At 46.3% G+C, this 13694-nt stretch overlaps 1 protein-coding gene across 2 annotated transcripts in view; it reads right to left on the bottom strand.

The window, feature by feature from the left end:
* The window catches only part of PRIMPOL (primase and DNA directed polymerase), a 94342-nt gene that overhangs the window by 74974 nt on the left and 5674 nt on the right, over positions 1–13694 (bottom strand). For both annotated transcript variants that reach the window (XM_040333992.1, XM_040333991.1), the window contains exons 4-5: positions 12251–12389; positions 10452–10599 (exon numbers count right to left, since the gene is read on the bottom strand). In XM_040333992.1, the coding sequence (XP_040189926.1) occupies positions 10452–10599; positions 12251–12389 (287 nt within the window). The remainder of the gene's footprint in view (positions 1–10451; positions 10600–12250; positions 12390–13694) is intronic.

Here is a 13694-nt window from a genome sequence, read left to right as displayed (position 1 = left end):
ATGGGACCTTGAGACAGAGGAACCTCCTGCCCTGGCAACCGCCAGGGTACCTCTGCTACCAGGCGCCCGATATCAGCGTACCAAGGACGCCGAGGTCAATCTGGAGCGATTAGAATCATCGGGATCTCCTCAGCCTCCACTCTGTGGAGCGGCCGAGGGAGCAACTACCATGGAGGAATGGCAAAAAATCACCGATACAGACCCCACAGGGCCACCAGCGCGACTGACGCGTCTGTACCAGATCACTAGACCTGGCCACTAACTTTTACACCCTTGCGGCGGAGACGAGCGGCCAGGAGATCCATGCCCTGTGAGGCTCACCTCCTGCAAGGGAGCCAAAACACCCCAAGCACAAAGACCAGTCGCCCTGGTCCAGCATCTGGCGGACTGCCTGCCGGCATACCTGATGGTAGACCGAAGCCACGGCCGTGGCGTTGTCTGGCTGAAACCAGATCGGTCGACCATAAGGAGAAGCATAGCCTGATCGCCTAAAATAGTAGGACAATGAACAGTAGACAGCACCTGGTATTCCCAGGCGGTCTCCCACCAGGCACTAGCCAGGCCCGACCCTGGGTAGCTACCGACACCAGACACATTCAGGGAAGTGTGGCCGTAGGTCCACACAAGTCCAGCGACTCAGGGCTGACTGGACCCCCCCAGTTTTGTGAACCCCCCAGGTTCACAACCTGTGAGCTGGCATTCGTCATAAACACCGACCACTGGAAGGAAGAAACAACTTCCCGGATCGAAGAGTCGGGGATCTCTGTCACCAACTCAGAGAGACTCTGACTAGGTCCAAGATGGCTGCCGTGCGTTCAGAACGCGGCCACAGGAAAATGGCCGGCACAATGTAAGCTGCGCCATAGCGTGGCTACGACAAAATGGGCGCCAATGGGAGTTTTCAATGTAATTGAAAAACCTCCCAAAAAATGGCGCCAGCGCCGACTGAGACCCCAGTGTAGTGACCACAATAGGCCACAAGCCAGACCCCAGCATGGTAAACATGGAACGGGTCAGTACTTCGGATCTTCTATCAGTCAGATCCATACAAGCGGGAGTTCCCGCCCGGCGGTGAGGGACTACAAAAGCCCTCAGTGGCTTTTCTCATTCCGCATCTCAGAAATGATCAAAGAAGGGCACAGAAGGAAAAAACCTACACAGCGGTCTGATTTGTGTGATCCAAAAAAGACCGAGCCCTCGGCGGAAACCCAGCTGCACTATGCAGCTTAGGAGAGTCCCTTGCAGCAGTAAAAAGCGCACCCATAAATGCCTTATTCTGCTTTTTTTTTTTTTAGGTACCTGGTCCATGGCTTCATAACAGAGCATTCCCCAGGGGATAACGGGGAAAGGGGGCACTCTTTTACCGCCCGCCCGCAGTCCACCCCCACCCTGGCACAAACTGTGTCCAGGACTAACAATAAAAACTCTGTGGGAATCCCAGGTGCTAACACCTGCTGCCACCACCAGCATGTAGGGGAAGGACCCAGATACTGACTCCAATATTTACATAGTGTGTATTATAATATGCACAGCTGTCCATACAAATAGACAAAAGCTCCTAGAGCCCTATTCAGGGCCTCTCACCTACTTGCTGCGCTGACCAGGGGTAACCAGGGGACTCCCTCAGGAGGAGACTGCCCAGTGCTGTCTGTGAGAGGAAAAGAACCGTGAGGTAACTTTTGCAGGGACCCGTGTTTAAACAGGAAAAGCCTTCCAGGCTTTTTAATTTAAGGATAAGACACAGATACAGCATAAAAAGCAAAACTTACAGGTGTCACCAATCAGTCAGCGTCTGCTGAAGTATGAGAGTGGGTAACCGCTCAAAGAGAACCAGGTAATCTGATTCCTGGGTCCGAGCCAAGGGTGCAGGCAGTGCAATCAAAATGCAGGTTAGGATGAAGGAAAAAAGCTGGAAGAAGCACTAAGGCATAGTGCGAAACGTCAGCTTTTCTTTTGTTGTGCTGTTTTTTGCTGTGGCATGTATTTTGTGATTTTTAATTAAAGGAGGAGTTTTTTTGAAGTGCGGCTGTCCCAGCTTTTTTCCTTCATCCTAGTCTGCTGAAGTATAATCATAAACATCTGTGCTCATCACAGGGCTTTTTAACAGTGAAAAATCCCTCACAGGAAAGCCCAATACAAAAAAGAAAAAACACAGGCCAGATAACACAGTCCCCTCAGGAAGGCCCCCTCCCCCCTGACAGTGGCAATGTTAGCAATGCAGCAAGGGAAAGGAGCAGGGAAGGGAGAAGGGACCCCCGAACCCCAGGAATGCCCAGCCTTACCAACCCACCGAAGCAGGAGGGACTGTACTTACCTGTCCAAGCGAGGACTCGCTGACGCATTCCTGACAGAACTACAACTGCAATGGAGGTAGCTGTCGGCCCGGTCCACTGTGAGTGAGACAACACCACAGCCCAGTCATATGTGGACCTTGGAGCAAAGCTCACTGGCCACCCCAGGAGTCATGGGGTATGGCATGGCAGACCCAGCCTCTTTGCAAAGGTGTGTCCACGCTTGCTGGTCGGACTGAGTAGACTACAAGGATCTATAATATCCAGCCTGTCACTCAGCCGACAGTTGAAAGAAGATTCTTCAAAGAAAATGTAAAGGGAGGGCCCAAAGGGAGCCATACGTCCTTCTCCTTTGCTAGGCAGAACGAAACTGAGGCTGCAAGCTGCAGGGAGGAGGGTTATGTCTGGAGGGACCGCCCCCTGGGCGGGGCTGTTCAACTCTGTTAATGTAACATGTATTTAACATGTTTCTGCCTAATCCTCTCCTGTAAACAGGGAACATAACCCACTTGTCAAGATTTAAGGAGCTGTGTCCGTCCATGGACGATAAGAGAAATACTGTGTTTTTTAAAAAATTTACGCTCTTTTTTTGTTCATAGCACAAAAAATAAAAACCGCAGAGGTGATCCAATGGTACCCAATTTTTTATGGGGTACAGCCAGTTGCATGACCGCGCAATTGTTAGTTAAAGTGACGCAGTGCCGTATTGCAAAAAGTGGCCTGGTCAGGAAGGGGGCAAATCCTTCCGGGGCTGAAGTGGTTAAAAGCTCCACCTCCACTTCCAAGCTCTAGCATCATATGTGACAGACAAGCCACAACACAATGACATTTTGGATGGGGTACAGTGCACGATGACACTGTTGCTGGGTCTGGGTGTGGAGGGAACATATTCTTCAGTTTATCATTAATTAAAGTTAAAAGGGAAAAAAGTATAATGGCTCGGTGGCTCAACGCGATTGGCACTGCGCTGACAAGCCATTCACCTCTGCAGCTAGAGGTTCGGATCCCGGTCTCGGCTTCATGTGAATTGAGTTTGGTGGTCTCAGCCCGGCTCCCGGTGGGTGTGCTATGCAAGGTAAGCCTGTGCTTAGTACGCCCACCCCCCTCCCACAAAAACCACCACACCTACACACGCACTCTAAATTGGGTTAACACACGCACATTGACCACGCGGTCTCTAAAGAGAGGCGAAGGACTAATGGGGCTGGTTGAGCGGGCTAATCCTCTCACTCCCTTATAGGGAGTCCCTCTGCCCCGTTGGGCTTCAAAGCGGAGCAGGTAGGGCGGGCTGTGTGGGAGGACCCCCTCACACACCCGCCATTGCCACCCGGGGCATGGAGAAAGGTGGCAGATTGCCTCTGGGGGAGGCCTGCCTACTCCCAACTCCTGCAGTCCAGCTCCTCTCTCGAGCACACGCACAAAATACACTTTAAAAAAAAAAAAAAAAAAATAATGGCTCGGATTCACAAAGCACTTATGCCGACGTATCTCCAGATATGCCGCGTAAGTGTAAGTATGCACCGTCGTATCTATGCGCCGTGCCCATAAACCGAGATATGCCTGAAAATAGGCTTCATCCGACCGACGTAACTTTCCTACGCCGTCGTATCGTGGGGGCGCATATTTACGCTGGGCGCATTTTCCGCTCCCATTGATTATCTATGCACATATGCAAATGAGGGAGATACGCCGATTCACTAACGTAGTTGCGCCCGGCGCATAATATACGCGGTTTGCGTAAGTCGTACGTCCGGCGTAAAGTTATTCCCCATATAGGAGGCGCAACTCATGCAAAGGTATGGACCAGGGAACACAAGCCGTCGTATCTTTTGTCGTTTACGTTGTACGTGAATATGACTAGGCGTAGGTTACGTTCACGTCGTAGGCAGTGATTCGACGTATCTTAGGCAGTTTTTTCGACGTAATTCTGAGCATGCGCACTGGGATTCGGCCACGGGACGGCGCATGCGCCGTTCATTTTCAGTACTTCTATGACGCTTGGCCCATCATTTGCATGGGGTCACGCCTCATTAGCATGGCTCACGCCCACTTCCACCTACGCTGGCTTACGCCGAGGAAACCCAGCGTATCTTTAACAGCGAGTGGGAGCAAGTGCTTTGTGAATCCAGTGCTTGCCTCTGTGCGCTGCGCCGGCGTAGCATAAAAGAGATACGCTACGGCGGCATATATATATGCGCCGATGTATGTGAATCTGGGCCAATGTCTTTTCCATTACCACATATTTGCAGTTATTTCAGTGTTTACCTTAGAGGAGAAGTTAAGGCTAAAGTAATCCATGTTTAAAAAGTTGCCTCCCTACTACTTTTTTACATACAATTTGTAAGAAATTTCAATGTACTTTTTTACATCTTCTTCCAAGCAGTCACAACTTCAGAGCGCCAACTCCCCGGTATAAATGAGTGGCTGCTGCAAGGAAACCCCTTTGCTGACAACCGCTACAACAGTGGAAGCCTACAGGTGACACCATGGCTTGGTGTACTTCAGTCCCATCGTTGGCTCGCACATCTACGCAGAGAAGCTGAAGCCTAATGGTCACATGACCACTCAGAAAAAGATTAAAAATGGCATTTACACTGGGATTTTTTTTACAAGATGTATGCAGCATGTACAGGAGCGGTGGGGAGGAATTTTATTTTTATTTTTTTAAAGGGTTATTTTAGACGTTCCTTTGACTTTAAAATGTTTTTTTACATGTTTGCTTTTATTATTAGTGTATCTAAAGCAGAAAAGAAAAGAAAAAAAAAATCGCAATGTATACACAATAAAAGGGAAACAAGCCAAACCGGTATTTGCAGAGCTAAAACATGCAAGAGACAAGGGAAATCAGTAGGCTTGTCCTTTTAAAAGCATAAAGCTGATACATTTTAAACCCCCCAAAAAATGTAAAACTACAAGTTCTCTTTAAAATTACAAATTGAAAATGTACTAAAAAAAATCTGTCATAAGAAAAAAAATTTAGGCTGATATTGTAACATTCTCCTTGATGCCAGATAGGCTACCAGACTAGACTATGCTGACCCAATGCTTTGGTAGTTTTTCGAGGTAATAACCCAAAAGAAACCTCTACAGAATACATGTTCTAACTCAACTGGAAGGTAGAAATAATAGCCTAAAATCCTATTAATGAAAGCAGGAGTTTGGCAAGGCCTAGTGTACAGATGTTTGAAAATATAGGCTCTATGCATCCAATACCATCTCGTTTGAAGCAAAAAAAACCTTTTAAAGCGGAGGTTCACCCAAAAGTGAACCTCCGCTTTTCGGAAACCCTCCCCCCCTCAGGTATTTGCACCACTTCCGGGTATAAACTCCCGCGGGAGTCCGGCCCCTCCGCATCACCCCCCGTTGTGTTCTGGGAACCACTCGGCTCCCAGAACACAACGGGAACCATTGGAAACTGTACAGCACGACTCGCACATGTGGAGTAGGGAACCGGGCAGTGAAGCCGCAGCGCTTCACTTCCCGATTCCCTTACAGAGGATGCCGTCGAGGGAAGCCGAGAGCCGAGCTATCGCTCGGCTTCGGCTGCCAATGTCGCAGGCGACTTGGACAGGTAAGTGTTAGTTTTTTAAAAGTCAGCAGCTGCTGTATTTGTAGCTGCTGACTTTAAAAAAAAAAAATTTTCAGGTGAACACCCGCTTTAAACTGAACATGAACTACCCTAAAATATTTCTAAAGTTAAAGCGGAGTTCCACCCAAAAATTTAACTTCCGCCTTTCCGGTCCACCCCCTCCGATGTCACATTAGGTACCTTTCAGGGGGGGGGAACAGATACCTATCTAATACAGGCATTTGCTCCCACTTCTCCCATTCCGTGGTGATCTACACCATTTCCGACCCCTCCTCTCCCTCCGCTGTCTTCTGGGAGACACACTGGTCCCAGAAGACAACAGGGACCAGTGAGGACACGCAGTGCGACTCGCGCAGGAGCAGCAGGGAACCGGGCAGTGAAGCCGCAAGGCTTCACTTCCTGATTCCCTTACCGAAGATGCCGGTGCCTCCACCCGGTAGCCGAGGGACTGAGCAGCTTTGGGTGAGGATATCACGGGCACCCTGGACAGGTAAGTGGTGTCCTAATATTAAAAGTCAGCAGCTGCAGTATTTGTAGCTGCTGACTTAAATAAAAAAAAATTCCGCCGGAACTCTGCTTTAACAGCACTGAAAGTGTATCGCTAGGTAAAACATTTTTTCGTTTTGGATAGAATGGGGAAGAATTAGACCTGTTGAGTGTTTTATTGTTGTCTGTGTCCCCATTCGGGAGATTCACCACTCTAAGGCCGGGTTCACGACGACGCAGGGGTCCGGTGCGTGGTGGTTCACTGGTTCAGGTCCGATTCAGCCCGAATTTTGGGCTGAAATCGAACCTGAAACGCACCAAAAAAAGGCACGCGTTTTTCCAGCACACCGCACCGGACCCGCTGCGGAGGTATGTGAACCGGCTCCATAGAGAGCCAGTCACATTCTCCTGCTATGCGAATTGAATGCGGGGAAACGCATTTCGCATAGGTGTGAACCCAGTTGTCCCCAGAATATGAGATAGGGGCAAAAATTCCAGTGATGATTCTGTTCCCCTACTTTAACCACTTGCCTACTGGGCATTTTTACCCCCTTCCTGCCCAGGTTACATTTTCAGCTTTTGGCGCCGTCACACTTTGAATGACAATTGCTCGGTCATGCATTTTTGAAAAAAAAAAAAAAAATACACCTTTCTTCGTTTTTATTATTACATTTTGCAAATAAGTAGTTTTTCTTCTTCATTGATGTGCGCTGATGAGGCTGCACTGATGGGCACTGAAGATCAGTGCTCTGATTATCTGTGTAAATGTCACCTGTCACAGGATAGCCGGTTATCGGCTTTCTTTTCCTCACACAGTGACAGCGCTGAGGAAAGGAAATGCCAATAACTGGCATTTGTTTACATGTGATTGTGAACAGCTGATCACATGGTAAAGGGCTGCTGTGATTGGCCCTTTACCTTTGTAACGGGAGGGCCCGTGGGACCCAGAGGCTCTTGCAGGGTGTGGGGTACTCCTGTTTCAGCTTCACCAATGACTCGTGTTTAAAGTCATCCTATGTCCACTAGGGGCATAGGATGACTAAGAATGATATCTTGGATTACAGTAGATGGGACAGTAATGATAATTCACAATGTATTCTAGGATATCTTGAAATATTATAGGTTGTTGATTCTAAACCCAACCGGTCAATAGAAAGAGTGATTCATTCAATGTGGAAACACAGACTGTTAAAGCGGATGTGCCATGGGAACAAAATATTAAAAGCCAGCAGCTACAAATACTGCAGCTGCTGACTTTTAATATTAGGACACTTACCTGTCCTGGAGTCCAGCGCCGATCGCAGCAGAGCACGAGCGATCGCTCGTCTCTCTGCTGCTCCCCCCGCCATCCACGCTGAGGGAACCAGGAAGTGAAGCGCTGCGGCTTCACTGCCCGGTTCCCTACGGCGCATGCGCGAGTCGCGCTGCGCCCGCCGATTGGCTCACACGCTGTGTGCTGGGAGCCGAGTGTTCCCAGCACACAACGGGCGACAGACGGGATGTGACGGAATGCCCGTCTTTCGCCCGTAGCGTGTGGCCGGAAGTGGGTGCAAATACCTGTCTTTAGACAGGTGTCTGCACCCCCCTCCCCCTGAAAGGTGTCAAATGTGACACCGGAGGGGGGGAGGGTTCCGATCAGCGGGACTCCACTTTAGGGTGGAGAACCGCTTTAAGGTGTTTAATGTCGTCTGCTACTGTCATGTAAATGAACCTTAGTCTGGCTCTCAAGAGCCTTTCATTGTGTGATGCTAATTGACACTGTATTGTGTGAATTTCTATTGATGATAAATGTGTATTGTATAGCAGGTAAGAAGAGCTTATCTCGGAGTCACTTTGTCTGGGTATTAGTAATTAGCTCATGTAGATTATCTCGGAGACAGGATGTCTGTCTCCTAAAAGATGTGTATTGAGCTCCTTTTGTCATGTTGTGGTTGGAGTTAAGTCATTGTTCCTTGGGGTTTCTAACTGTATAAAAGCCTGAGTTTCCCATTAAAGTCTATTCCTGTTGAACCAGAGAACAGAGCTGTGTGTCTCGTTTCTGGGGAATCTGTATGGGCCATGTTCGTCTGCCGGATTGTTGAGTGTCGATAGGCTGTCTTGGGTTCAGAATGGAATATTGTAAACGGCGTTAACCCCTGTCCCATTTGGGGTTCCGTTACAACCTTGATCTGTAATCAGCCGTGTCCAATGTGGGGTTCTAGGAAGAGGTCAATAGTTGCCCTCCCAAAACTGGACTACCGCACTATAGCCGTCCTTTGGCAAGTGGTTGTAAACTTCAGACATGAACTATGAACAAAACATATCCCTCTATAGTGTGTACTTATCTGAATCCAGAGCACCAAGTGTCATTTCTGTTTGCTGCTTAGTTCCTCTGCCATAAGCATGAATCACTTCTGACAAGTTCTCCTGACACCCAGAGAAAAATGGTGACAGGGGAGCTGTGTGAAGGGGGTGGCCCTCCAATCAGCTCTCCTCACTGATGCAACTTCAGCTCTCCCCCCTGCTTTTCAGAGCTAAGAGATCCTGTGTAAATGCTACTCTTTGAATGAATGTAGGGAAAAGACAGTTGTAGATAAACAGGTACAATTGATGCAGAAGGATTTGTTTCATCTCTGTGTATCACCTAAGGCCAGTCACTTCACTGGGTATATGTGATTATTTACAACCACAAGATTTCGTCCAACTTCTAGCATATGTGAAGGGAAACACAAACAGCAGATCACAGCTTTTGTTTTTTCCAAGTACCCCCTTTTTTACAGTACCTGTTCCCACTTGTACTCACGCAAATGCTCCGATGCCCAGTCCAGTACTTTTTATCGGAGAGCGGGCAGAGAGCTGGGCGGTGACCAAGCGGAGAGAGGGCGGACAGAGGGGCGGGGGCGGAGAGATGGGTGCGGGGGTGGAGAGCGGGCGGACCTCCCGCTCTCCGCCCCTCTGTCTGCCCGCTCTCCGCCCCGCCCCTCTGTCCAGACAACTGGACACTAACAAGCAAAAATCTGTAGGCCAGCCCTACTGACTAACCCCACTGACCAGTTGCTTTACAATGATGAGTCCAACCTGGACGTAAATTTGTGGGTGCTTGGTCCTGATTTTTTGTGCTTTCCAGCTTAACCACTTTCAGTTGCAAGGTCCCAATGCCATTTTTGCCCTAAATCCCCCTGAGGTTCAGCGTTGGAATTTATTTTTATATTTATTTTTTTCATTTTGTTGGCAATGACACAGTATCATTTAGTCTAGCCTAACATTTTTATACATTTTTTTTTCTGGACATAGAATGCTTTATTTGGTAGCAAATTTTGTCATCTATATTTTTAATACCTTGGGTTTCCTAAAAAAGGGTTAAAAAAAAGAGAGAGAGCAAACGCATTTCTCTGCAGACTATCCCTGCAAAATATTTTACTCATTAAAGTCTGATGTCAAATATCACATTATTAATGTGTTTTTTTTTTTTTATGTAACACATCAGACTATCCAGTATGGCTCAAAATTAGTGCTTTTTGATTTAGGAGAGCTTTATGGGCGGGGGCGGAAAGCGGGCGTAACAGTGTTACAATGGTCCGGTTTTAGGAAATACAGTATACACTGTATGTACCATATCTGTGGGCACAGCTACTACAGTGATCTCTACAACTTCCAGCCCAACTTCCTGTAATAGAGGGACAACAACCACACCTTTTTTTCAAGGTCTGTATGAAGCAGCAGCATCTCCAGATATTCACAGCATGCCAATGTATAGCATGCCGACATGTTCGGCCTCAGGTTCAGCCTATTAGAACTTTTTCTTCCCACTGATCACCAATGTAAGGAACATTCTTCATATCATTAGTCTGCATTGTGTTTGAAAACTGTCACATGAGATTTAAAAAAAGTATCGGTATTCGGTATCGGCGAGTACATGAAAAAAAAGTATTGGTACTTGTACTCGGTCCTAAAAAAGCGGTATCGGGACAACCCTAGTCCTCAGTCTTCTCAAATCTACGGTATTAACACTATCCAATTTTTAAAAAATTTAGCACGTTTTGAATTGTAGCAGTGCTACAGAAACAATAAGTACAATTATTTTATAATGTTTACTTGCCACTTACCGACATGGATATTGTCTTTGAAGGCTGCATTAGGTAATAAAAATATTAAGTGCCGACTAAATTTTTCATCGGTGCTGGAGTCCAGATTTATAACACAATCTGCTGAACATGTTAAACCATAATGTTCCTCAAGCTTTCTGATGAAAAACTGAAAATCAAGAGAAAAAAAAAGTAGTAAAAGCTGAAGTACGATTTTTATAGTATAGTTACACTGGCCCAGCTTTAACGCTGTAAAGATGTATAACTCATACCTGACTGATCTGGACCGGAAGAGTGCAATAGCAACAGTCTTCCGGTCCAATGTCCTTTTGCATAGTAACCACAGGGGCTTGCTCGCTCGACACTGCAGTCACTCAGGGAAAGCCTTTTATTTTTACAAGACATTCTTTGACTGGACAATATGGGGATCATGACATTGTTGCCTTGCCATGTCAGTCAGTGGCTTGCTCTTGGGAAAAGGTGTTTAAATATCAAAATGTCAGTCTGGAGAAATGGGCATTCCAAAAGCAGACTGCATTTACATGTAGACAACCCTAGATATTGTCCACATCTGATGCTGAGCCTCCATGATTGAAAGAACTGATATCTAATGAATGAATGGTAAATAATTGGTGGGCCAGGGACTGTTAGGTGGTGGAAAGAGCTAGATGATTCTAGATGTCCTCCAGCCAGAAAATTACTTGCAACAGCTTTTAATGCAAGCTTTTATGCCACGATCAGAATTTTGACGGTCTTAGAAAGAGAACATGTTCTCTTTTTTTCAATGGTAAAAATTTTGTTCGTCTATATGGAACTCCAAAGGAGAAAAAAACATGCATGCTCAGAATCAAGTCGACGCATGCTCGGAAGCATTGGACTTAATTTTTCTCGGCTCGTCGTAGTGTTGCAAGTCACCTCGTTCTTGACGGTCGGAATTTGGTGTGACAGTGTGTATGCAGACAGCTTAAATGGAATTCCGTCGGAAAAAAAAGTTGGAGTTTATCCCAACGGAAATTCTGATTGTATGTACAAGGCATTACTGTGCAATAAAATCAGACTTAACATTTTCAGTACAGAGAAGAGGCCTGCACAACTGTAGTAAATGCTAGAGTTTAGCTTTAAAAGAAAACGTTTTTTATTTGTCATGGAAGCTACGCTATGACTAGTTTTCCTTTTTCATGAAAGGAGGTAGGGCTGATAAACCAAAAACACACTATGGGCCAGATTCAGGTAGACTTACGACGGGCATATCAGTAGATACGCCGTCGTAAGTCAGAATCCCCGCCGTCGTATATTTAAGCGTATTCTCAAGCTGAGTTACGCTTAAATATTGCTAAGATACGACCGGCGTAAGTCTCCTACGCCGTTGTATCTTAACTGCATATTTACGCTGGCCGCTAAGGGCGTGTACGCTGATTTACGCCTAGAATATGTAAATCAGCTAGATACGCCTATTCACGAACGTACACCCGGCCTTCGCAGTACAAATACGCTGTTTACGTAAGGCTTTTTCCGGCGTAAAGTTACCGCTGCTATATGAGGCGCAGCCAATGTTAAGTATGGACGTCGGGCCAGCGTCGAATTTACGCTTACGCCTGCCAATTTACGCTACGCCGCCACAACTTACGGAGCAAGTGCTTTGTGAATAATGCACTTGCCTGTCAAAGTTGCGGAGGCGTAGCGTAAATAGGATACGCTACGCCCGCACAGAGTTACGCACTCCCTACCTGAATCTGGCCCTATGAATCTATCACTGCACACTTGTAGTATGAAAGATTCCCCCATACAGTATAGTTCCTCTTCCCTTGATTTATGCTTACCTCAATTAAAAGAGCAACCATTTTTCGGCCATCAGCCCCTGAATTTGCTGGTTTATAAAACTCTAAATCAAAGTAAAGTTTGCAAACTGTATCAGCAGGAATGACCTCATAGCAGTGAGCCAGGGTTTGGGAATTTTTTCTGGAAAAAAAAAAGATATATACTGATGATTGTTGTTCAAGACACTGATCTCAGATTTTATTTTTACAGGGCGAACTAATAGGGTGACCATATACAGAAAGATAAAAGAAAGCACAGTAGTAGCAGATTTGACTTGGTGATATTTCCTATGTATAACCAACCCCTTTAATCTCCTTGCTCACAGAGCTGTCCAGTTGCTGTTCTTCCTTCCCAGCATTTTAGTGCCCTACATCCTGTGAATTGGCATATGTCCCTGAAGGCATACAGCCCTAACTGCGAGTGAAATTTTGGTACAGTGTTCAGCCCTGTCCAGCTGCAGCCTGCCATAGATTTTGACAGGCTGCATGCTGCAGTGCTGGGCGCTGCACCTGTCCCATCCTACCTAGCCTGCTGGTTGCTACCGAGGCTATCTGGATTTTAATATACCGCTTCTTTTGCTTTATTGTTTCTGTTTAAACTGTCACTTCACAAGTATCAAAACTGTTTTTACTCAGAAACTTTTTTATTAAAGAGGTGTTTTTGCTGGAAAGTACTACACTATGAAGTCCTCTTCTTCCTTTTTCACTTTATTGCTACCTTATTTTTAAAACATCCGGGGAGAGCTGTGTTGCTGATTGCCTTACTGCCGAGGAGTGGATTACAAGCGCTGCTGCACCTGAGAAGCACGGAGCGCCAGATCCTGTCTACCTGTATGAACTACAGCTCCCAGGTCCGGGATGATATGCCTATAAAATCGTCTCTCCGGTAAGAGGCTTATTTATCTACACTTTCCACCGTGTTATCTGCACTGCATGGATGAAACAATATTTCCATATTGAAGCAAGCTGATCGCTGGTGTCAGAAATTAGGAATGTTTGTTTATGAACTGTAATTGATTCTGTGCACTCAACATCACTAGTTCATGTGCTTTGGACTATTTTTGCACACAGGACATTTTTATTATAGACTTTATTCTTGTTTATTTTTTCATATGTTATTTTTCTTTTTTCACTTATAAGTTTGTGGGTTGCGCACTATTACCTTACCAACACCTGTCCCATCCTGGTGCATGAAAATTCTAGGAGGTACTCAGAGCAGCTTGACGGCCCCACTGTCAAAACTTGCGATTATAGGCATTTAGAGGACATTTGTAAATACATCTAAAAAACATGAAATGACTTTTCAATAGTGCTATTCACACTTTGTGTTTACCTGTACTTAGATGCACTCAGTATAGCTGTGTTTAGAATAAACAGAGTTTTGGGCATCCAGCATTCAATTAGCAACTCGTGTGAACACAACTAAAGACAGCTAACCCTGCTATGA

This window comes from Rana temporaria, chromosome 1 (genome assembly GCF_905171775.1).
Source record: "Rana temporaria chromosome 1, aRanTem1.1, whole genome shotgun sequence".
Taxonomy (NCBI): domain Eukaryota; kingdom Metazoa; phylum Chordata; class Amphibia; order Anura; family Ranidae; genus Rana; species Rana temporaria.
This window is presented reverse-complemented; position numbering and strand designations above follow the sequence as displayed.